At 43.2% G+C, this 26,470-nt stretch overlaps 1 protein-coding gene across 7 annotated transcripts in view; it reads right to left on the bottom strand.

Annotated features, from left to right (window-relative positions):
- The window catches only part of CTIF (cap binding complex dependent translation initiation factor), a 351,897-nt gene that overhangs the window by 142,971 nt on the left and 182,456 nt on the right, over positions 1 to 26,470 (bottom strand). For all 7 annotated transcript variants that reach the window (XM_038402138.2, XM_038402139.2, XM_038402141.2 and 4 more), the window contains one exon: positions 4,231 to 4,307. In XM_038402138.2, coding sequence (XP_038258066.1) covers positions 4,231 to 4,307 — 77 coding nt within the window. The remainder of the gene's footprint in view (positions 1 to 4,230; positions 4,308 to 26,470) is intronic.

Genomic DNA, 26,470 nt, shown 5'->3' with positions numbered 1-26,470 from the left:
TCTCTCAGCCTATACTCTCATCAGCTAGTATTGGGGTAGTCCTCCAGCGAGTAGGTTCTTAATACATTTTTTAAATGTTGGTCTTAAAGGATGCACTATAGAAAATGTCCTATAAATGCAATAATCTTATGATGAAGTTGCCTTCTTTCTACAAGGATTGGGGGAGAATCAGATTCAGTCTAATAGAAAAAGGGATGGGACAAGGCATTAGCATCTAGAGGGGATGGGCTAAATCACACTCCTTATGAATCATAATCTCATTCCCTAAGGTCATGAACCGAAAAGCCTTGTGTGGCTACCAGACTGTGGGATGGTGTACTTTGCAGAGGGTCACAGGATGGCAGCATTTGAGAGTTCATAGATTCATGGATACTAAGGTCAGAAGGGACCATTCTGATCATCTAGTCCGACCTCCTGCACAACGCAGGCCACAGAACGTCACCCACCCACTCCTATGAAAAACCTCACCCATGTCTGAGCTATTGAAGTCCTTAAATCATGGTTCAAAACTTCAAGGAGCAGAGAAGCCTCCCTCCAGTCAACCATGCCCCATGCTACAGAGGAAGGCAAAAAAACCTCCAGGGCCTCTCCAATCTGCCCTGGAGGAAAATTCCTTCCCGACCCCAAATATGGCAATCAGCTAAACCCTGAGCACATGGACAAGATTCACCAGCCAGATACCCAGGAAAGAATTTTCTATAGTAAATCATATCCCATCCATCTAATATCCCATCTCAGGGGATTTGGCCTATTTACCCTGAATATTTAAAGATCAATTACTTACCAAAATCCCATTATCCCATCATACCATCTCCTCCATAAACTTATCGAGTAGAATCTTAAAACCAGATAGATCTTTTGCCTCCACTGCTTCCCTTGGAAGGTTATTCCAAAACTTCACTCCTCTGATGGTTAAAAACCTTCGCCTGATTTCAAGTCTAAACTTCCTGGTGGCCAGTTTATACCCATTTGTTCTTGTGTCCACATTGGTGCTGAGCTTAAATAATTCCTCTCCCTCTCCTATATTTATCCCTCTGATATACTCTTTCAAGCATTTGGCATATTTGTTTTTTAAAAGGGCTGAAAAGAACTGCTGTCTCTCCCTCCAGTCGATCTGACTCCCCATGTTGCGTTATCGACTGAAATTTAAAATGTCTCAGTGGATTCCTTGCCCTAATTCAGCTTACATGGTCCATTGCTCTGTTGCTCTAGCATGTACAACATACATTATGATTGTCTTTGTAATTCACTGGTTACCAGATCGCCCCTTGGGATATTTATCACAGTCCCTTTGCAAACCCCTTGGACTAGTCTGCATATATTAGCTATACTTTATCTCACTATGATCTTTCAACATCAACTCAAGGCAGTTTCCTCTGCTATCAGTTCTTGTAATCTGTGGGGAGGAGGGCAGAATGCCCTCAGGGGAGCTAAATGATTGTTTGTTGACAGTTTATAATGGTAACCTGAACAGAGTAGGAAGAGAAAAAACCACCTATAATGTGATTCTTTCACAACTGGACAATGGGCTAGATCAGGGATGGAGAACCTCCGGCCCGGATCTGGCCCCCTGAAAGGCTCTGTGCCGCCGGCTGGAAGCCCCGAGCCTCAGCGCCACTCCGCTGCAGGGGGAAACTAGGGCACCAGGCCAGTCGGTCAGCTGTCCCAGCGGCCCAGAGGTGATCAGGGAAGCTCAGAGTCCACATGTGCCTACCCCCATCTGCAAGCGCCGCCCCCACAGCTCCCATTGGCCAGGAACCAATAGAAAAAAGGTTCTCTACCCCTGGGCTAAACCCTTAGCTGGGTAAATGGAGCTACACATGTTTACACCAGCTGAGGAGCTGGCCCAACAGCTGTAAGTACAAGTCACAGAAATATCACCATTTCAAAGGCTTCCTTAACAGGGATGACTTGCAATAATGCTAAATGTTTCCCACCCAGAGAGAAGAGTCCTGAGTTGTGAGAAGCCTTCAGAAAGATACACACACACATGGCTCTCACACCAATTTTACACAGACATAGCCTCATTGATTTTAGCAGAGTTACCCTGGATTTACATAGGTGTAACGGAAGGAAAATCAGGCCCACATGGATTCAAAGAGGCCCACTTTATTTCGGTCCCACTCACATAGTAACGACTGTGCTGGGGAGACCCAGCCATATGGTTATAACAGTAAGTACCCTAGTTCAACCACTTGTTGATTCTGCTCATTGCAGGAATTAGTGACCTGAATTCTGTGACCTGTGCTATGCACAAGGCCCTTCGTTTTTGATATTTACTAACTTTCTCCAAAAAATTCCCAGGTTTTGAAAAAGCCAATATTCGGGTATGATCAATTTTCACCTGAACTTTGGCTTTTTTGGGACCTCTGCACACTGCCCCCTGTGAGAACCAGGCACCACCCCACTCCTGCCCTTCGTATTCGCACAGCACTTTGGAAAATCCAGGCCCAGGTTTCTACCATATAACAAGATTAACTCAGTAACTTTGCACAGCTGGTATCCTTCGCAGTGTATACTTTATACCGAACACAGGCTATGACCACTCTCAGTCATTCATGCCTTTGTCACCTCTTAGCTTCATTACAGCAATGAGATACACCTGGGCACAAAACCTTCAGCTCACAGGAAATTCCAGCTCGTACAGAATGGTGCAGCATGTCTCCTCAGCAGCATAGGCTGCAGTGAGCACATCACACACCTGTCCCCCGCTCTCTATGCTGGCTTTCCATAGACTTTTTAAACAAATTCAAGGTCTTGGTTTTTATCTTCAAAACGCTCTACAGCCTGGGTCCAGGATACCTAAAAGACTATCGCTAAAGCTCCAGGATGAAGATCATGGGCTGACGACTTCGTTCCTCTGGCCCAATGGAACTCTTAACAATAAGAGTAAAGCTTGTGCAGGAGACAGAACTTTCCCCAGGCCTGGTCCAAGACTGTGGAATGAACTCCGTCAGGTTCTAAGGGCCATCACAAATCTTGCCCCTTTCTGTTTCAAGCACAAGGCACATTTCTTTGACCTTGCCTTCTCTAATAGTGCACACGCTTCTCTCTGTGGAAAGAGGATGGGAGAACAAACAACATATGACAGATGTGTAGCCACGTTGTTTAATGCGCTGCTGGAAGGTGCTCTGGTACTACAATAAAGAGGTCAGTATAAACACATATACTGAACAGAACAGAACCAAAAAAACAGGAATTGAAAATACTACTTGTGTGTGCAACACGGACAAGTTAAAATGAACTCCTGTATTTCCTGATTTGTTTTTAAATGTAACTGTGCAAACAATTTATTTATTATTTTTAATTATTTATTATTAAATTAAATTTAATTATTTTAAATCTATATAAATAAAATTAAATAATGATGCCTATCCAAGGCTTTAGGTGCTCTAATGTTATGATACAACAAATATAATCAAATTAAATCTCAGCAGCTTTAAAATGACTCGTTCCACAGACCAGCCAGCCAGCCACCTACCCTTTGGGTATGTCTAAACTGCAGTTATTCTCGCAGGGCTCGGGCTATGGGGCTGTAAAGTTGCGGTGTAGGTGTTCAGTCCTGGAGCCTGAACTTTTGGATGCCACAAAGAGAGGCAAGTCCCAGAGCCCAGGCTCAAGCCCGAGCCCAAACTTCTACCTTAAAATTTTAAAGCCCCACAGCCTGAGCCCTACGAGCCTCAGTCAGCTGTCACAGGCCAGCTGTGGGCGTTTAACTGCAGCATAGACCTGCCCTTCATTATCTAGGAAGCCCACCCTCAGCCCTCTCCAAAAATCCTCTCAAACAGATTCTTTTGGAGTGTGCCCAGAAAGACACCAAATTCAGACTCTCTCAGACCAAGGGAGGGGAACAAGTTCTACGGTCTCAGTGCTCTCACAGAGAATGTCCCGCCAGTCACCTGCTCTCTTTCATAAAAAGGGGATCCAGCTTGGTAGACCAGCTGACTGTAGCTGTGACAGTATGGTATAGGGAGGGGTCAGTCTCTCAGGTCGGGTGGTCCCAGGCCATCTAGGGATTTATTAGGCCATAACCAACACCTTAAACTCCACCTAGAAGCCAGTGGGAAGTCAGTGCAGACCCTGGAGCACATGTATCATAATGTAGTATTTTGCATTTCATAAATATTTCAGATAAAGACAGTATAACTGAAAAACATTCGAAGAGGTTGGGAGAGGAATTGCAGGATGAGTAAAAGAAGGTCAAAGACACTTTGGACAGGTCTCTCCTACCTCCGGTCGTTTCTCCTTCTTCTGAATAGTTTTTTGGTGTGTGCAATTTCAGCTTCATGTGGCAATGGATGATAACCCTGGTTAAAAGAAGGAAAAAAGGCAATTGAGAATTCTGAGATCTATGAGGTAGTGATGTTTAAATAGTTAGAACTGGGTACTAGTCCCACTGTGTGGACGTGGGTAAATTACCTGTTGCTCCTTAGAGAGATAAGGTGGGTGAAATAGAAGAAGAGCTCTGTGTGGCTCGAAAGCTTGTCTCTCACCAACAAAAACTGGTCCAGTAAAAGATATTACCTCACCCACCTTGTCTCTCTAATATCCTGGGACCCACACGGCTACAACTACGCTGCATGCATTGCTCCTTGTCTGTCCTACACAACATGAAAATTGGTAGAACAGATTAAACTTTATAAATGCATCTCTCCCTCAGCTTGCAAGATCTGTAAAACAAGCACCATGATAACTACTAGACTCTTACATGTACTTCTGAGGGCTAGTTAATCTGAAGCCATCTGAAACCTTCAGATGAATGGTGTTATACAACATAAATTTAAAGGATTATTATTAATGGCACCCGATATATGATTTACTGGGAATTCAGGCACTCATGCCACTGAAATGCTGTTTGTTCCCCTATGCTACGGATGCTGCTTTATTTCCATTACAAATCATCCATTCTTTTCTTTTTTTTTAAACTCAGCAGCAAAAATTAACAATATTTATTTGGAAAGATAAGGAGCAAAATTTAGCTGACAGAGCATTGGAGTGGGAGTCAGCAGGAATATCAAATCTTCTGCAGCTTCATGAGTGACGCGGTCCACCTCCCATTCCCACAACTTCATTTTCATATTATGGTTCATCAGAGGACAGCAATACTCTATGCTTTGGGCTCTAATGTACTCCCTGCATGCTTCTGTGATCAGTTACCTTACACACAAACTGCAGCTGCTCTATACTACAAAGCAATAGAGACTATCACCCTCGTAACTTTGTTACAGAATCTACTATCTAGGATAACTAGTTAGGAAGACCGTGTTGCCTAGAAATCAGAACAAGCCCACTGTGAGAGTCAGAACACTCCCAGGTTCTATTCCTGGCACCCCATTTATTCACTGTTTTAGCACAGGTAAATCAATAAATAAATCACACAGTGCTTAAAAAGCATTTTTCCATCCTGACAGTGCTTTACCATCATGAATTAACCCATACAACACCTCTCTCATATAGGGGCATATTATCTCCATTTTACAGTTGGGGAAACAATAAGTGATTTGTCCAGCCAAGTTAGTGAAAGAGCTGGGATTAGAACCCAGGCTCCTGTCTCCCAATTCTGTCCCCTATCCACTAGACTGTGCTGTGTGCGCTCTGTGACTCAGTTTACCCATCTGATAATGGGGACAATTTTACTTACTTTCGTCCTACGGGTGTTGTGAGGCTTCACTGATGCTCACAAAGAGTTTTGAAGTTTTTAGAAGAAAGGCACTATATAAGCAAAAAGTATTATTTATTTTCTTGGATCTGTGAAGCCATGATAACCACCAAAGGTAGTAAAAATCTTTTATTTATGCACTACAGTACTTCCCAGGCCGGCAATAAAAGCGCCATAAAAATAACTTTATATTTCCATAACAATCCATCTTCTCCTCTGAGTTACAGTCTCTGCCTCAAAGCTAGTGAATCACCACATGACAGAGGCCACCAGAAAGTGGCATGCATATGGGAAGGAGAAAGTGTGTCTGAGCATGCAGCCTCTCTTTGTTACACTGGCAAGACAACAGGACACACCTACCACACTTTCAAAAGTTCCCTCTCTCCCAACATGTCAGTAAAAGTTATTAAGAGTTCACTTTAGTAGCCATTACAATAGCAACAACACCACTTCACGATCCCCATAGGAGATCATAGAATCATAGATTTTAAGGTCAGAAGGGACCATTCTGATCATCTAGTCTGACCTCCTGCACAAGACAGGCCACAGAATCTCACCCTGTAACAAACCCCTAACTTATGTCTGAGCTATTGAAGACCTCAAATCATGGTTTAAAGACTTCAAAGTGCAGCAGAATCCTCCATGCCCCATGCTGCAGAGGAAGGCGAAAAACCCCCATGGCCTCTGCCAATCTGCCCTGGAGGAAAATTCCTTCCCAACCCCAAATATGGCGATCAGCTAAACCCTGAGCATGTGGGCAAGACTCACCAGCCAGACATCCAGGAAAGAATTCTCTGTAGTAACTCAGATCCAGCCCCATCTAACATCCCATCACAGGCCATTGGGCATATCTACCGCTAATAGTCAAAGATCAATTACTTACTAAAATTAGGCTATCCCATCATATCAATCTCCTCCATAAACTTATCAAGTTTAGTCTTGAAGCCAGATACGTATTTTGCTCCCACTGCTTCCCTTGGAAGGCTGTTCCAAAACTTCACTCCTCTGATGGTTACAGAAGTGCGAAGTTCTTTATGAACATTAATGAATTTAGCCCCACAACCTGCCTGTGAGCTAGGCATAGGAACTAGGCATCATAGCTTCAGACATTTTAAGGCAAGAAGGGAGTGTTATGATAATCAAGTCTGAGCACTTGCATAACAGAGTCCAGAGAATTGCATCAGGTGGTTCCTGCATGAAGCCTATAACTTTTGGTTGAGCTAGAGTACATCTTTTAGAAAGACATCCTATCCTGATCTGAAGACTTCATATGATGAAGAATCTATCACTAGCTGTCACCTTCAGCCCCCAACTAACACCTCTTTAGCACATAATCAAAAATTTACAACCTATCCTGAAAAATGATCCCTCACTCTCACAGATCTTGGGAGACAGACCAGTCCTCGCTTACAGACAGCCTCCCAACCTGAAGCAAATACTCTCTAGCAACCGCACACCACACAACAAAAACACGAACCCAGGAACCTATCCTTGCAACAAAGCCCGATGCCAACTCTGTTCACATATTTATTCAAGTGACACCATCAGAGGACCTAATCAGATTACCCATACCATCAGGGGCTCGTTCACCTACACATCTACCAATGTGATATATGCCATCATATGCCAGCAATGCCCCTCTGCCATGTACATTGGCCAAACCGGACAGCCTCTACGCAAAAGAATAAATGGACACAAATCTGACGTCAGGAATCATAAAATTTCAAAACCAGTAGGAAAACACTTCAACCTCTCTGGCCACTCAGTAAAAAATTTAAGGGTGGCAATTTTGCAACAGAAAAGCTTCAAAAACAGACTCCAAGGAGAAAATGCTGAGCTTGAATTAATATGCAAACTAGATACCATTAACTTGGGTTTGAATAGAGACTGGGAGTGGCTGGGTCATTACACATATTGAATCTATTTCCCTAAAGTTAAGTATCCTCACACCTTCTTATCAATTGTCTAAATGGGCCATCTTGATTATCACTACAAAAGTTTTTTTCTCCTGCTGCTAATAGCTCATGTTAATTAATTAGCCTCTTACAGTTTGTATGGCAACTTCCACCTTCTCTCTCTCTCTCTCTCTCTCTCTCTCTCTCTCTCTAAATCTTCTTACTATATGTTCCATTCTATGCATCCAATGAAGTGGACTGTAGCCCACGAAAGCTTATGCTCTAATAAAGTTGTTAGTCTCTAAGGTGCCACAAGTACTCCTGTTCTTTTTGTTCCAAAATGTTTTCACTTTGTCAGGGCTGGCCTTACCATGAGGTGAACTGAGGTGGCCACCTCAGGTACCAGACTGTGGGGGGCGCCACTAGGACCCAGAGTGTAGAAAATTGTGTCTGCTGCTGGTGCATCTGTATTCTCTCTGCTCTAGACGCACAGAGATGGTGGAGTGCTGTGCTGGAGGAAGGAGGGCACAAGAGACAACAGGCAGGCAGGAGAAAAGGTGAGAGGGAATAACAGAAAGCAGCAGGAGCTGCTGGGAGAGAGAGGAGGAGGAGCCTCTTATGTACCTCTCTAGCACCCCCAGGAGCCTGCACTGATTAACCCCAGCTTCTCAGGGAGCTTCCTGTTTCCTGCTGCTTCCCTGAACCTACCTGAAGAGAACAGGCAGTCAACTGAAGTAGTAGGAGCCAGTTAGGCCCTTAAGACGCTGGTATCTTCCCTCACTCAGGCCCTGCTACCAGCCTGCTTATTTGTCCCCTTCAACTGAGTGTTGAGAGCCACTATAGCTGGCACAGAACAGCAGTCATGAGAAAAAGAAGAAAACACACCTCTGGGGCAGCATTCGGAAAAAGAAAGAAAGCAAAGGAAGATTTTCTATCTAAACAGGAAGGAGCTCTCCTGAGATACATAGACACAAATGTTCATGGTGAGCCTTCCGGTCCCAGTGAAGATATGAGTGGTGGGGAGGTGCCTGATCTTCCCATTAGTCAGAGTGCAGGTGACCTGGCAGCTACATCCATATCTCCATCTCAAATGGATGTAACCATGCACATTCCTGAAGAAAAGTGTAGATCAGAGAAGAGTGTGGTGGAGGTGCAAGAAACAGCTGCTGCTGAGTTTAGTTCCTTAAGTCTAGATGATCCAGGACTGTGGACCCATTTGAGCAGTAGCCGGAGGGACTTCCTTGTACTGCATGGGCCACAGCAAGTGAAAAACTTCATGTTCCCCAAAGACAACGGAAATAGAAGTTTCCATCCAACACATTACTGGCGTGAAATCCCCAATGGTGACAAAGTGGAGAGACCATGGCTTATGTACTCAAAAACCCAGAATGCTGCATATTGTTTTTGTTGCAAACTCTTCAAGTCTAATGTTTCAGCCATATTGGGTTCTACAGGAACAAAGGACTGGAAAAATCTGGCTAGAAATCTGGCATGCCATGAGAAGGCAGCAAATCAGCACAGAGCATTCCATAGGTGGAAAGAGCTTGAGATGACACTGAGGTTAAAAGCCACCACAGATGATCAGCATCAAGAAAAGATTGCATCAGAGTCTCTTTACTGGCAAAATGTTCTGAAAAGGCTCATTGCCATTGTGAGAATGCTTGCTACCCAAAACCTAGCACTGCGTGGCACTTCAGATCAGCTGTATGTACCAAACAATGGAAACGTCCTTAAAATTGTGGAACTGATGGCTGAGTTTGATGCTGTACTCCAGGAACATCTAAGAAGAGTCACCACCCAAGAAATGTACACACACCACTGCCTTGGAAAAACAATTCAAAATGAGATCATACAGTTACTGGCAACAAAAGTCAAACAGAAGATTGTGGCAGATCTGAAGTCAGCAAGATATTACTCTGTTATTCTGGAGTGCACACCTGACATCAGCCATACAGAACAAATGACTTTAATGGTGCATTTTGTAACAACAACAGAATCTAGTGAAAATGTCCCTGCAATGGTGAGTGTCCGAGAGCATTTTCTAGAATTTATTGACATTGATGATACTACAGGAGCTGGTATGACAAATGTGCTTCTTAAAAAGCTGGAAGATACGGGAATTGCAATAGCTGACATGAGAGGTCAGGGCTACGATAATGGTGCCAACATGAGAGGAAAGAACAGAGGAGTGCAGACATGGATCCGAGTTAAACCCTCAGGCTTTTTTTGTCCCAGGCAGTTCTCATTCATTGAGTGGTCAGTGATGCAGCATCAGCTTCTAGGGGGGCTGCTGAATTTTTTAATGTAATTCAAAGCATCTATGTATTTTTCTCTGCATCAACTCATCGATGGCAAATTTTGAAGCAACATCTGGGAACATTCTCTCTGACGCTGAAACCACTGAGTGCCACACGATGTGAAAGTCAAGTGGAGGTGACAAAGCTTCTCAAACCCCAAATTGGGAAGATAGATGATGCCATAGTTGCCATTATGGAGGATAATGCTATGACAGGAACTGTTCATGGGAGAACAGCGGCAGAGGGAAATGGAATAACCAGAAACATACATAACTTCAAATTTTTGTGTGGCTTAGTGTTGTGGCATGACATACTGTTTGAAATAAATGTTGTAAGCAGGAGACTCCAAGGTGTTGACCTTGATATATCTGGAACAATAGAACAACTGGACAAAGCAAAGTCATACCTACAGTCTTACCGGTCAGATGAGGGATTTCAAAACGTTCTGAAGAGTGCACAGAAGTTGGCAGAGGAACTTCACACTGAGACTATTTTCCCACCCATTCAAGAATACAAGAGTCACCGAAGAAGACGATTACGAGGCACGGGATAATCCCATTAGAGACCCCAAACAACAATTCAAAGTTGAATTCTTTAACCAGGTGCTAGATTGTGCAATACAGTCAGCTGAAGAACGTTTCATGCAGCTCAAGGAACACAGCAGCATATTTGGGATGTTGTATGATATTCCAAAACTCCTCACTACACCTGAAGAAGACCTACACCAGCAATGTAGGGCACTAGAGACAGTGTTGACACAAGACGACATGTGCGACATTGATGCGAGTGATTTAGATGATGAACTGAAAGCCCTTTCAAGATACATTTCAGCAGGATCAACTCCAAAGGCTGTTCTGGAATATATGTGCCCAAATAAAATGACCACCCTCTTTCCAAATGCTTTTGTTGCTCTGCACATACTTCTAACACTTTCTGTAACAGTTGCCAGTGGAGAACGCAGCTTCTCCAAGCTGAAGTTAATAAAAACACATCAATGCTCCACAATGACACAGGAGAGGCTGGTCGGCCTTGCAACCATCACAATAGACCATGAGCTGGCCCAGACAGTGGACCTTCAGGAAGCAGTTCAAATCTTTGCAACCAAGAAGGCACGGAAAGCACCACTTTGATTATTCAAACAGATAAAAATGCCGGTGTTTACTATGCAGACAAGAAAAGTTACATTTGCTATTCAGGCGTTTGAAAGTTAAGTGTTACTTAAAATTTCTGAACAAGACATTTTAAGTTGTTAGTTCTCCTTTATTGGGGTAGGTACCATGAGAGGAGTAGAACAGGAAGAAGGCAGAATTGAGACCTTTCAAAGTTTTGGCCCAAGCGAGGGGGCATGGGGGCGTCATTTGAGCTCCCCGCCTCAGGTGCCAAAATGTTGTGGGCCAGCCCTGCACTTTGTTTGAGTTTGCCTAGCTTCAATTTCCAGCCTTTGGATCATGTTAAGCCTCCATCTGCTAGATTAAAGAGTCCTCTGCTACCTGAAATCTACTCCCTATGTAGGTGTAGCTCATGTACAAGTCATTTCTTAACCTTCTCCATCACCATTTTACATATGGGGAAAGTGATGCACAGAGAAATTGCATGACTCAGCCCAGATGTCACAAAATTTATGGAAGATCCAGGACTAGAAACAGTTTTCCCAACTCCTATTATGTATTTAACCACAAGACCTTCTCTCTGCTCTTGAAATCCGTATCAAGATGCCCTTAATACACACATTATAGTCTCTGCTACAACATACAAGCAGTGACAATATGGTTACTGAAACCCAACAGGAGATGACACTGTATTAGTTTTCCAGCAGATTAACCCTGGAGCGTCCAATGGGGCTACTGTGTAGTTCAGCAAAGTACAACATAGTGTTCTGCGGTAATTTGCTATAAGACCATTCATCTGGCATCACAAATACTGTTCCATTCATGCTCGCTGGATCTTGTCTCACAATTCTACATAGCACACCACTGATTAAGGAAAAGATACTAGAGTACTCAGCTACTTTGCTAAAGAATCCTGTAGTAATGCAGTGCAGGAACGTTTGAGGCCATTACACTATGGCATTTTTTAAACTAAAGTTAATGCACGCAGACAGTTAATATTCCTCTCTGACAAGCACAAGGACCCATAATCCAATTTCTGTACGATTTAAGCTTTCATTAAATATCTAGAACTCTAGCCATTCCAAATGTAAACTCATCATAAACTGATGCATTGCTGCATGTCTCCCTCCTCACACAGGAGCTCTGCTGTTGCTCAAAACTTTGCCAAATTAACAAAACTCTGGTTATCAGCATGGCATGTGGAAGACAGAACAATTACATCTGAGGGAGTCTTCTACTCAGATGGGGTCTGCAGAGGACCTGGATGTGTCCAGCCAGGAGAAAATTCTATGTCCCTATCAGGAAGTTAGGAATCTCCCTTTTCCATGGGGCACAGCTCCCTTTTCTAGACCTAGTCAAGACACTTTTATGTCTTCGTGGAGAGTGGGAGAGAGGAAGTCACCAGCCCTTGATTGTACTTATTTTGGAGTTCTAGAAGGGCTAATTTGGGGGAAAGGAAGTCTACAATGGGAGGAAGGGCATTGTAGCAGGCTAATTTAAAAAAAATGGCAGAAGCTGCTCAGAGAACTGGAATGTTAGAGTAACTCTGGGACACATGGTTTAGAGAGCAGTCAAAAGGTTCATAACAAAATAATTGATTACATGGTTCCACTATTTATCTGATGGATATCCCCATTACATGTGGCATATTTTTAAACACACATACATACACACACACTCTTGTTTTTAAGGTGACTTTTCTGAGAACAACCTGGATCACAAGTGTGGTTCTCAAATCAGAAAATATGGCAGTCCCATTTTTCGGTAATCCCACCTAATTAGCAGGTGCACTTTTCCCAGTCTGTATGAAGGTGTAACTGACTGAGATGTAGCCAGAGGGGCAAGTTTAGCGAAGCAGTGGATTGGACAGGCAAATACTCAGCATTTTCTACCAAAAAATTGGGATAGGAGGATGCCATTTTAGTTTACGGCCCCAAGGCGAACACATCAATGAGTTAGTTCCTTCTCTGGTGGGCAGTAAGCGTCACACCCTGGTCCCCGCAACAGTCTCAAGCAAAGGAGTTGGTTCAATTCCTCCCCGGGCAAGTGGTAAAATTACCTTCTCCTTTCAGGCCACAGAGCCACTGTGGATTGAAATTAACAAGCAACCACTACTGCTGCCGGACAATGTGATTTTTCATAGCCTGTTTTTATATATAATTTTAGATAAGATATACATGCATAGTGTAAGAGGGTGGTCTGCCCCCTTTAAGGGTAGTGGGTGTCTGGGGCCAGACAACGCTGTTCCAGGCCTAGCCCCCTCTGAAGAGCAGGTATGCACTGCTGCGTAGCTCCCTGACAAATCTGGGGAACTGAAGTTCTTTGGGGCAGGTGGCAGTCTCACGGCCAGCCACCATGTACATAAGGCAAGTCTATAACTTAGCTTATCAGAATAAAGATCACGCTCCAGAGCTCCCAAGTAGAGGACTTGGGAGAGAGACCTCCAGGGAGTACGAGCCCGCTGAGAGAGAAACCCCAGCTAAGAGGGCTATGAAAGATTGTGGAGCCCTAAAGGGAAGGCTCTAAGGGAGGTGAAGCCCTGGCAAAGGATAGGTAAGACTTTTGAGGCTGGAAGGAGGACTACACAAGTGTTGAAGCTCATTGTAAACCAAAAGGACTAACGGAGCCTAGGGAAGAGGGGTGGCAGGTTTTGAGTGTCATTTTATGGTAATTAACCAGACCCAGAAAAAGCGCAGTATTGTGAAGACAGCAGGTGTGGTGGTTTGTTTGATATAGGAAGGTAAATTGAGGCAGTAGATGGACCTGAGGCTGGACTGGGTGAACCACTGCTATGCGCAGATATATTTATATGCAGGGGCAAACACACACACACTTCTCGCTGTCTGCGTTTTAACCCCTTAATAAATCTATTTTAACCATTCTTAACCCCCTGTTGCCCCACCCATAAGAATCGAGAAACGGGGCAGCTTTCTTTGTTGCCACAGAACCATTTACATACAAAGTTCTGTAAAGAGAACAAATAAAAATATTTCAAGACCATGCTGACATTCTGCAGCAGCCGAATGCCTCCCCACCCACCCACCACCCCACAGCAAACCACCCTCTATGCTGCACTGTCAGACTCATGAACTTATTAACCCAGGTTTCAGAGTAGCAGCCGTGTTAGTCTGTATTCGCAAAAAGAAAAGGAGTACTACTCCTTTTCTTTTTATTAACCCAGGTTTCCCTGGTTACTCATCTGGGAAAGACTTAATGAAGTGCGGGTGGGAACCAAGGGAGAGATGGTTATATTTAAAGACACTCTTATGGCATGTGCTGTTACAGTATTTGCAGGCTTCATGTTCTGTATCGTCTGCATAGGAAATCATACAAACTCAACCACTCCTTCTGTCCATTTCACTTACAATGTTAAATAACAGGAAGAAAAACAGAATAAGCCAGTTATGCCACCTACCTTCATGAAGTTAACATAGCCTGCCTGACCCCAGGGGTTCAGTCAAGGGACTCCTAAAAGCGACTTCCTTACAAATTAAATGGTGTCAACCCAACCATATCTGATCACCATCCCTGATCTAGCTTCTAAAAACTCAAGTGTAAATTTATTCTGTGGTGGATAATTTTGAAGAGGTGGTGTATCAGGGATACTGCAGATCTAGCTGAAATTTAAGGGGCTGTGAAAGGTCAAATTTTGTCACTTTGCCTCTCTGCTGTTATGGTCCATTTTATTCATTATGGTTTTCAGATGTGTGTTACCCTGCAGAAAAGATCTGCCTTAATTTTTATTTACGGATGTTGTCTTTTCACAACGAATACTTAGAGAATTATGATAAAAGGCTGGTAAATTAGCCAAGTAGCATCTTAGTTTAAAATAGCCACATTGGAGCTAGGACAGCAGAAAAGAGCAAGAGAAATAGCAGGGTTTGTTGGCAAAAATAATTGGTGCTGAAAAATCATCTGGTATTACCAAGGTATTATTGGATGCGAGCTTTATCGTAGTGAGACTTTTACCACCTTCTTGCCCCACGCAAAGAAACATATCACCCCTCAGCTCATCCTAAAGAAATGGCTGCAGAAGGCTTGAACTGAACAGGTGGGTTATTAAATCTACAATAGATTCTAGTAGTCTTGACCCATTTTATTGTAAGCAAACCTCAGGGTGTCTTTTTTGTTTTACTTTGAAGACACTGACAGTGTTATCACAAAGGCCAACAGTAAAATATCATCAGTTGGAGCCAGTACAAAAAACTGCAGTTCCAGAACTGACCTAAAAAGAAAGCAAACCTGTACTGACACAGAAACTCATGAAACATTGTGGGGAAAAAGGTGTTAATCTGACTACAAAAGGGATAATTTACTCCAGGGCAGGAAAGTCCCAGACACCACAAAACTACACCTACATTTATTTATTGAGATTTTATCATGTCAATGTCACGCTCTCAGCACTTTACGGAATTTAAAACAATGTTCAGCACCAGAAAATTCTAACCAGTAACATTTGTCCAAGCCATATGAAACTCATAGCTCAACCTCCTGCTGCCCTGATTCTTCTCCCAAATATCCTGTTCATCTTCTCACTTAGGCACTGTAAAGTACATGAAGTCTAAGCTGACATGAGGCTCATGAAACAGATATGCATTGTGAAAAGAGTACGCTACACACAACTCAAGAGTTAATCACAACCAACTCCAGTGACACAACATATGGTAGCTCTTTGATCAGCATTGCAAAATTGGAACAAAAAATGTCCTTGTCCTCATACACAAGTCACTCACTCACTTTAGAGTGGACGGGGCTTTGTTTGTGGGTGGAACTTGGGACAGCATCACTATGCTCCCCCACCCCCACCAGTTTGACCCTGACCACCTTCCCATCCGATTTACACGATCAAGGCCAATACTTTACAAAGCAAAGAATAACTATTGTTTGTGTTTTGGCTGGACACAGTTCCTTGGAGACTACCTGCTATTCCCTCCTCCCATTCCAGGAATTTCCACAGCATTCGGTCTTTCATTCACTTGTGAATGTTACAGGAGGGGAATTTTTTCTCCCCGTAGAAGATGGCAGAGGCATGGCTCAAATCCTTGACCTGATTCACATGCCATAGAGTAGTACCAAACAATGACAGGAAGCTGCAAACTATTTCCTTTCTATGAAAATTCAGATGATAAATTTATTCCTTCAAATTCCAAAGTATTAATTTTTTGTGGGAAGGTGTTTGTAGTAATACAGTTGCTTCTGCATAAGGAATCAATTGATTTTCAAAATGCTCTTACCAAACTAAGGAAGAAGCTGAATTGTCAGAGCACCTTCATTAAAATAGGACCCTTCCCCTCCACCAGGACCACAGTAAACTGGATGGCTTCTTAATCTGACTATCAACCTTCTTCCAACCTTACTGCTAGGTCTGGGGCTAGATTAGACCAGGACAGGAACATGTAACAGAGTTTCCAATCTCTACAAGGACTGGAACAGAGCGTGGAAAATCTGCAGCTGTCTCCATCCTAGTTGCTGGAAGCCTTACAAGCTTCAAAGCAGACAATTCAGAAGTCGATAAGCTCTGCAGCTGCCCACTGGAGCTCAGAGGCACCGTAACAGGATGTTCATGCTTGGTGAATCAGGACATCCCATCCCTATTGACGGGTAGTTCATCCAAATGAGATGGGTGGGAAGTTGCTCCTTAGGAGATGTTCTGATTTAGAGGATTTCCTGGTTAATTGCTTCCCTATCAAGTGGAGTGTACTGTAAATTTACATTGGCCATTAAAGGCTAAGAGGCACATAAAACAACAGTAACGTTTAGCTGTGGCAGAAATGCAGTTTTTAGTTTCAACAGGAGAATCTCTCTTTGAGGCACAGAGGAGGTCAGAGGGAAGTTACAGAACCCACTGTGGCTGCTATGGTGACCATTTTTATGACGTATATATAAAACTCTCTCTTCAGTGCATTAAGGTATTGTACATGGGGCCATTTCCACACATGGCACCACCCTCCCAGTTTACCCCAAGACTCAAAGCTTTCTTGGGGAGCCACAATGAAGCATTCAGCTCAGAAGTTACATGGACATTGCAAGCTGATTGCTAGCGATAATTTATGTACACCTTTCACAAACCTCCAGCTGTTTCAATGCATTACAAACTGTACCCCCATAGAGATCAGGTCACTTCAGCCCACCAATGAAACACATAAGCCCCAACTGAACAGCAGGAGCATGACTACACAACACTGTTCAGGAGGCAGCGTGAAGAACAGATCTGCAATTAACATTTTTGGGATCACTGGGTAGGCAGAATATAATATTCCCACTTCTAACTGGGCTTGAACCTCATTTTTATGGAATGTGCTTACAAGTGCTCTGTGATTCAATTTTAAATCTCATCCCCGGAGCTTTTCAAGATATAGAATCATGGAATCATACCAATGTAGAGCTGGAAAGGACCTTGGGAGGTCATCCAGTCCAGCCCCCTAAGTTGAGGCAGGCCCAATTATACCGAGACCATCCCTGACAGGTGTTTGACTTAAAAACCTCCAATGATGGGAATTCTACAACCTCTCTTGGAAAACTATTCCAGAACTTACCCTTATATTCAGAAAGTTTCCCCTAATATCTAACCTAAATCTCCCTTGCTGAACACTAAGCTCATTTACTTCTTGTGTTTCCTCCAGTGAACATGGAGAACAACTGATCACCACCCTCTTTATAACAGTCCTTAACATGTTTGATGACTGTTGCCAGGTCCCCCTCTAAGTCTTTTTTCCTCAAGACTAAACATAGCCAGTGTTTTTAATCTTTTCTCATAAGTCAGGTTTTCTAAACCTTTTCTCATTTTTGTTGCTGTCCTCTAGATTCTCGCCAGCTGTTCTCATCTTTCTTAAAGTGTGGCACCCAAAACTGGACACAGAACTCCAACTGAGGCCTCACCAGTGCAGACTGGGTCCAGTGCCTGACACTGACGCTCCTGTTAAAGACTCCCCAGAATTATATTAGCCTTTCTCTCAACTGCAACACATTGTTGACTCGTATTCAATTTGTGATCCACTATAACCCCCAGATCCTTTTCAGTTATTCCCCATTTTGTAGTTGCACATTTATTTTTTCCTTAGTAAGTGTAGTACTTTGCACTTGTCTTTATTGAATTTCTTCTTACTGATTTCAGACTAATTATCCAATTTGTCAAGGTCCTTTTGAATTCTAATCCTGACCTCCAAAGTGCTTACAACCCTTCTCATCTTGGTATCATCTGCAAAGCTTATAAGCATACTCTCCACTCTGTTATCCAAGTCAATATCAGGACCCAGCACAGAGCCCTGCAGCATCCCACTATATATATCCTACCAGTCTGACAGATATTTCAGATCTGACAGATAATTCAGATATATCAAGACTTAAAAATCTAGACTGTCCATAGTCCCACAACAAAAAGTGCCTCTGGAAACATATTACAACTCATGGCTGCTATGTTCATCATGGTGCACGACCCGCAGTGGTTGGTGATTCAAAACCAAGGACAACCCCACCAACTCCAATCAGAAAAGTGAGGTATTGATCCACTGAAAACAGCCTATTGAAGTCTCTTCTATGTTGTACAGAAACAGGACTCTGCAGTGGTTCTCAGACTTCCATAAAGTACTGTAGGAAGAATATAAATAACAGACAAAAGAAATTCCCCTTTGTTACAAGAATCTGCAAATGCAAAATCAGTTACAATCTGACTTAGGAAACACAGGGAGTTTTTCCCAGGTTACAGAAAAATGGGAACAATACCTCACAAGTGGAAGTAACCGTAATTGTTATAACTGATGTTATTTTAGTGTTGTTTACATTTATTGTTTATTTATATGTGTTTATATGTGTTTCCTTCACCCAGGTCATGCTCAAACAGACTTTACTACGAGTGTAACTGTTCTGTCTACAAATAGACCAGTACATTCAATAGATATGGATACAACAACCACAGTGCTGCGTGGAGCCATCAGAGGAGATTCAAAGAAACCAGCTTTAAAATAAATCATGTTGGGGAAGTGGATGTCTCTCCCAGACAGTCAGGTCTTTTTAATACTAGGACAACAGTTTGAATGATGCTCAGGTCACCTCTGACGAAAGGTCATTAGCAACCAAAAGCTAATGTTTTGTGGTCTATTTTAAATGGGAGTTCAGAGTCAGCCAGTAATTCAGGTCAGATATTCGCATGACATCCACCTGGAGATGGTGGGACTTGACACTTCCTCCCCCCCCCGATCAAAATTGGTAGTCTTAGGCATGAGACCTAGGATTAAGTAAGCCATGGAGCCCAAACACTGCTGCTACCTCCCAGAGATGTTCTGTTATGGAGTGGTCCATCACTACAAGTGGGGAGACCCAAGGGGCAGGTGATTGGTGCAAGACTAAATAGGTAATTAATATTAATTTCCTTTAAATCCCCAGGGAAATGGGAAGGTAGAAACCAACTGCTGGGTGTGCTCTGAAATGTGGTTTCTCCTTTCCTTGGAGTTTGTGGGTTTACCTTAGGAATTGATATTCTTCTGGAGCTGAAGGTGACTGCAATGTTTGGGAGACTCCATTTTAAGTTAGGGGAGGGAACTGATTGGCTGGAGCCTACAAAAGGAGGGGCTTGGGTGCTATAAAGCCTGCTGCAGTCAGTTTGGGGAGCTTAGTTTAAGCAGAGGTCTGCTCTATCTAGCTTAGGCCTGCATGAGCCTTGAAAGACTGAGTGTAGCCTGGAAGAGGCCTGTACTAGCCAGAAAAGACCTTGCAAACCTCTGGCTTATTCCAACTCTTACCAGGGGGCAGGGAGAATTATTGAAGCAGGGAGCTACAATATTACCATGTTGCTATAGGAATTTTTGTTATTTAAGTTATTTCAGTTCCTCTGGGACTTAAAATTGCTTAAAGTATGATTTTCCCTACATTTTTAGTGTTCCTGAGTTATTGGGCTTTTTTGCCTCTGACCCCTTCATGGTGTCTGACTCTATGGCCCAAAGTTCACACCTATTACACCACTGTAGATAAAGGACTTCAATCTCCACAGCTTTCAATCTGGCCCTTCTCAGCGGCATACACAAAGAAGTGAGCAGAGCATGCACTTCTAATTCACTGATGCATCACCACATTGCCCGTTAATATAGAAGCTGGCACAATGAGAACAAGTTAGCGCTTTTGCCCTGTTCCTTACAGAAATAAGATTATCCTTCATTCACTTCTCGGTTTATAGCAATATTTCAGCACAGGCATTTAGTGCAGGTATAAGGGGACAGATGGTTAGTCCAAATATTTTATCAAGCCAACATATGCCCTTCAGAATTCCACTTGGGAAAAGCCCTATACATTTCATAGAGAATGAGAACCTCCCTAAAGGATGTTTAAACCAACCTCCAGTTGACATAAATGGGCGTTGGATCAACCTCTGAATCATTCTCTAAGTTCAAAAGAATAATTTTTATTAAATCCTATCAATTTTGGGCCCTAATAAATGCTGCATGACTTTTCCATTGGCACATCAGCTTTCACTGAGATAATCACTAAATGTGTCCACCCCAAATTTTCCATTCAGCAGAGACTCTTGAGAAACTGTATCCAAGAGTCTTTTGGTTTCATCCTCATCAAACAAAACCCTTTTTATAAATATACACTTATACAGATTCCCCCATCTTGGCTGGGCCAGAGTTCTGTAGTGTGGAACTTTTAGCTCAGGGAATTCATGTATTTCTCAGTGGAGGCTGGAGCATTCATAATAAGCTTTTGTGGACTATAACCCAATTCAATCAGGGTCAACCACTGGGAATGGGCCACATCCACCCTGATTGAACTGACCTCGTTAGCACTGACCCGCAGGGCCGGTGCAACGATATTTTGTGCCCTAGGCGAAACTTCCACCTTGCGCCCCCCCTCCAGCCCGGGGAGCCCTGTGGCAGCTCCCCGCCCCCCCTCCGCCTGGGGAGCCCCCCCCCGCGGCAGCTCCCAGCCCTGTGGCGCCCCACCCCCACGGCAGCTCCCTGCCCCCTCCCTCCGCCTGGGCAGCCCCCACTGCAGCAGGCCCCCGCCCCAGCTCACCTCTGCTCCGCCTTCTCCCTTGAGCACGCTGGCGTTGCTCCACTTCTCCTGCCTCCCAGGCTTGCGGCGCCAATCAGCAGGACGCAGGTCTGAACTATATCATGATGTGTTTTCCTGCTCTGGTGACTGGCAGGGGAACAAGCAGGGTCCTGAATTCCTGACTGGTCTCTTCTCCCACTCAGTGAACAGAGGTTGCCAGCTCAGTTGAATAAGATCAATCCCTACAACCCACTATGATCATGATCCTGCACCATGGAAGTCAATGGGAATTTTGCTGCCAACTTTAATGGGAGCAACATCAGGCCCCTTGAGATCCATGCATTCCAGACTCTCTTGCTGCCGACAGCCTACAGAAAAACACAAAACCCTGGTGTCTGTCACAAATCTCAGGGCAAGTCACTATGCAATTCTTCCTGGCTCCTTATGCTGTGTTTCAAGTATTTTCACAGTGCAATTTAGCCAGGTCACAACCTCCTGAAGGCCAAGTCAAGACTTTGCTCCTGGAACTTTCTGTCAATACCTCAAACAAATCTTTCTGTCCTTTTCTGTCCCTTCTCCAATCCCCAACTATCCTATGTCGGCCAGCAGACGTAAGTTAAGGATCATCTTCCTGACATATCAGCTAAACCCAGGGACCAGAAAATCTGAAAGGATCCCCGAGGGTTGATTATTTCCCCTCCCCCCCCGGCCCCGAACAGGGTTTAGTCTTCTGGAGAAATACAGAAACTTTATACAAGACATCACCTTTTCTATTTGCCAGAGGAATCCTTTTGGGCTTTGACCTGGACCACACAGCCAAAAGACATGAGTCCCAAGGGTATCTTTAGGGAAGATGGCTTACCACAGGGTGTGGTGTAGTTGCTGAGGGCACATGCAGGGGTGGATACAGCTGCTTGTTGAACATATTGGACTGTTTCCAACCCAGGATGTTCCTGTCATGCTTCAAAAGCAAAGATTCCTCTGATTTTTTTTTTTTTTAAAGGCAGGAGCAAGTACAAGAAACAACACTCAAAATAATGCACTTTTCACAGCGACTAAATTGCATCGCACGGTATATTAATTATATATTGTCCACTAGACCTATCAAAGGAGCATTCCAACAAATATTAGTGTGACCTTCAACCCTCCTGCGTTAACTTGGGTTGAAAGTCCGACAGGTAGGTCGCCTCATTTCCTCCCTCACTCCAGGCTAACAGCCTATTATACAGCTCCTCAAATAAACCAACCAGAATGTGTATTGGTGGGACTCTGTTGTTGGTTTTATCAGAATTCTTTTTACCATTTCAATATTTCTTCAGTGAATTCACTACTGGTGTAAGGTACCAGCTTGACAGCATTAGAGTTGAAAATCTGCTATTTACCCCAAGAACAGGTACATCAGAGGCAGCAAAGCAGCAGCCCACGCCTGCCTCAGTGGCATCCCACAACTCTGACCACCTCGAGGGGTGAGAAGTTAGCTCGTTCTCCATTCAATCCTTGGCCTTTCTGCTGGGACTGCCAATTGGCACCAACTGCAGTGGCAGCTTTTTGTGATCTCCCACCTCTCAGTTCATTTCACACAGGATTCCAAACCAGCATCAGGTAGTAATGGCAGTCTCAACACCGATCTGGGTCAGAGACACCATGTGACTTGCTCAATGCCACCCAGGAAATCTGTGGCAGCTCTGGGATCTGAACTCAAGTCTCCCGATCCGAGTTCCAGTCCAGTGAACCTTAACCACAAGAGCAACCTTCGTATGTGTACAACAGCAGCGTTTAATTAGGTAGCCAAGTACTTAACCTAAAGCAATTATAGGCTTCTTAGTTTACAAGCTCGCTTCACCCACTGTCTCTAGCTACACCACCAGGCATGTTTGGATCCTTTCTCCTGTCTGCACTTCCAATGCAAATGAAAACATCCTGGTGAGCTTGGATGACTACAGCCGTGCTTCCCAAAATAAATAAATAAATCACACATCTGGATGGCTGCCTGTCTCTGTGTTTGGCAGCTCTCTCTCTCTTTATCAACACCAAAAACATTCATTCAAGAACCATGGACTCTTGCCAGGCAGAACGCCACACTACAAACACAACCACCACCTACCCCCTCAATCAAACCAAAGCAACAAAAGCAGGCTCTTCCTACGGCAAAGGGAAAAACAGATTTCCCACCAGCTATGAAAAGCTGGAGGTTAATATAAATTCCATGGCTTTGAGGGGGAAATGGAGCTGCATTCAAAGACTCAATGGCTAACCACGTTTCCTTCGTCTGGCAACTGTAAGCTCCGTGAGCCGAGTTATTGAGGAAGTGAGATGAGGGCTATATTTGTTCCAGCTGCCGTTTTCCCTTAACCCCTTGAAGTGGCGTTTCCCAAAGAAGGATTTCATTTTTAATGCTTGCTTTTCATTTTTATTCATGCAATGCTAGAACTATTTGTTTGCATCACTGTCGTTCATAAATTAAAAACAAAACGAAAAAGCCCCTCACCATCCAAAAAAGCACAATCTGGATGTGTGGGGGATGGGAGGAGTCAAAGAATAGACTTTCAAGAATTAACTTGGAAAAGGAAAGAGAGAGAGATAAAGCCACAAAAAACTTGTGTGTTAATATCAAAATCTTTTTTTTGCTTTTAAAGTCTAATGCAGCCAATGCAAAATTGCTATGAAAATGTTATCAGCCAGGTCATGAAATCTGCTCTCCCTCATCCCCCAGTGATGATGAGAAAATGAATGATATTTCACTCCTGCAATAAATTTTTTTTAATCCATCACAAGTGAGTGAGCAAACTGATTTTTTCAAGCCTGTATTTGTGACATACATCTGAGAACAGTTGATGGCTTTAAAACAACTAGATACCTAAAGACTAAAATATATGTAGGCTTGGAAGGATTAGATTGTGATAGGTAAATGTCAGTATACGTTGATTTTACCATACACACACAAAAGAGGAAAAATATTTCTAGTGATATTAATCAAAATTTACAGATAGGCAAAGTAAGAAAAATGCTGCTTGAGAACTTATTAGAATAGCCTTTGGTTTAAAAGATATTAAATTTGTACATTTTGAAACATAATGTTGACAATTTGTGTTTTAGTGGTTATAAAAGCTTCAATTTTTTGAATCTCAATATCTACTGTCATTAAATAATTGCCTTATTGCCTGACACTCCCCCAGAATTTCCTGCAACAGTGAAAATGTAAATTGATTAAAATCAGAAAAAATTGTGAAAAATAAGCATCAATATTATCCATCAAAATTATAAAAATATAAAATAAAAATCTAATTCTGCCAACCCTAAATATAAGATATTTTGTTTAGAGCCTCTAAGCTCTTCAGGACAAGCACTATCTATGTTATGCATCTTGTACAGTGTTAGACACACCACTGATATTTAATAATAATAAACAAATTGGGGATACGTAAGCAGCTTTCAGCACTGCTCCTTTTCTTTGTCTAAGGTCAATGCCCTTACTCATGTGGAGTAGTACCTTACTCTGCAACTGATTTTCTCAATAGGACTATCATACAGTAAAGTACTAGTTTACATGAATCTGGCCCTACTCATTTAGGCTATGATCCAATCAAGTATTTAAGCACATGCTTAAATTTAAGCATGTGAGTAAACAGATTGAATTCAATGGGACTAATCATGGGTTTAAAGTTAAACATCTGCTTCACGGCTTTACTGGATCAGGGCCTTATTTTTAGTGTGCCAAGTTTAAAAATATAACTTGTAAGAATCTCTCCTTATTAGCTATTTTCCCCACCTTTAAAACAGGCAGAAAACCTGATTTAAAAGGAAGCTTGTCTAGCACATAGGCACACTATGTTTCTCTTTAATTATACCTGCATGTGAAATACCTTCCTGAAATCCCCACCCAAACAAAGCCTTAAGAAAGGAAACAATGGAAATCCCTGATGTTTCCACTAAGCAGTGAGAAAAGGGGCATGTAGGATTGAGCTGTTGTCTGTTCTTACTGTTCTCAAACCAGAGTGGTTACCACAACAACAGCCTGGAGAGACACTTATTTATTACATACCTGATTTTTTAAGACAGAAGCTTCCTCAAGACTGGCCAAAGCCTCAATTCCCAGCATGTATTCAAATCCCACCTTAAAATTCTGCAAAGCCTTACAGCACTGACATACGGCTGAAAGAGCATTTCAATGGATATAGAGAAAAAACATGACGACGACGTGAACTCCACGAAGCAAACAACGTTTCCATTCTGTTCCCCATGGAAACACTGGGCACCCAGAGCCCAATCTGGCAAGCAGAGGAGAGATTCCAAATAAGCTTGCATGCCACCAGCTCCTATTGGCTTTCACTGGAAGGAACTGAGGGCACCCCTCGGAGCCAAGACATAAGGGAGTGTATCCACCTCCTTTATCCTGTATGCCCTGTCTTGCTCAGCATGGCCTGTTATTCTGATCTGTGACTAGTATTTCATACCATATTGATGGGCCCTGATGTTGGGCCCATTGTGCCAGGCACTGTACCTATACATACAGACAATCCCTGTCCTGCTTATACTCTAAATAGACAACACAGAGAAAAGGTGGGAGAAAGAGATAGAACAGGCAAGCAGAAAATGCGGAGGATGAAGCTTTGCCATTGATTTCAATGGGGGCAGGATTTCACCCAGATCATATAGGAAACCTGTGGCAGCTCTCCCGAGTCTCAGCCCAGCAACTCAACCCCAACATCATGCTTCCTCCCTGTTGTCCTTTCTTGGGGTTTATTTGTGGAATGCCAGTCAGTCAGGGCCAGGAGCATCAACTTCTTTGCCTGTAAAGTACCCAGCACACCAATGGCGCTATAGAAATAAAATCAAGATGTTTTGATAAAATAATCTATTAACATGACTGGGTGGGTTACTGGATCCAAATGTCAAACAGCTCCACTTTATTGGCTATTTTCTCAGACAAGTGGCAGGTCCCTGATTACTACCACGGTAAGAACATAAGAACAGGGGCCGCTAACAGGGAGTTTCGAGAGGGAGTTCTCCAGGTGAAGGAGGAGCAAATATGGGACCCTTGGGGTAAGTGGCTGTCTGTACTGTGTGTTTGTGTTTGGGGGTTACATGCTGTGTGCTGAGCTTGTGTTTGTTTGTCTGTCTGTTTGTTTGTTTGTTCGAAGGACTGTGTGTTGTGGCCAGCAGTTGGAAGCTGTGAGCTTCTAAACAAGGTTTGAAATCTAGAAGCCTCTGTTCATTGCTGAGCCTTAGTCAGGGGGTGGAGCTATCAAGGAGGCCAGGATTTTATAAAGCAGTGAGCAAGTGACCAGGGGCCGCTAACAGGGAGTTTCGAGAGGGAGTTTGGAAGGGGAGTGGGAAGGGGGGAAGGTACACTTGCCATTCTTTAAAACCTTTACACTAAACTATAATCAAAACTTCCTGATTTAAACAAAAATCCTATCATTAACCTAGGTAACTGTAGGAGAAAATGCAGGCAGAAGCCCAGCAGCAGAGTGGGAGCTATCCTGTTTATTGCATTCAGTGTAGCATGTATGATTACCTGCC

Source organism: Dermochelys coriacea, chromosome 5 (genome assembly GCF_009764565.3).
Source record: "Dermochelys coriacea isolate rDerCor1 chromosome 5, rDerCor1.pri.v4, whole genome shotgun sequence".
Classification (NCBI taxonomy): domain Eukaryota; kingdom Metazoa; phylum Chordata; order Testudines; family Dermochelyidae; genus Dermochelys; species Dermochelys coriacea.
The sequence above is the reverse complement of the archived record's forward strand: the minus strand, read 5'-3'. Positions and strand labels throughout refer to the sequence as shown.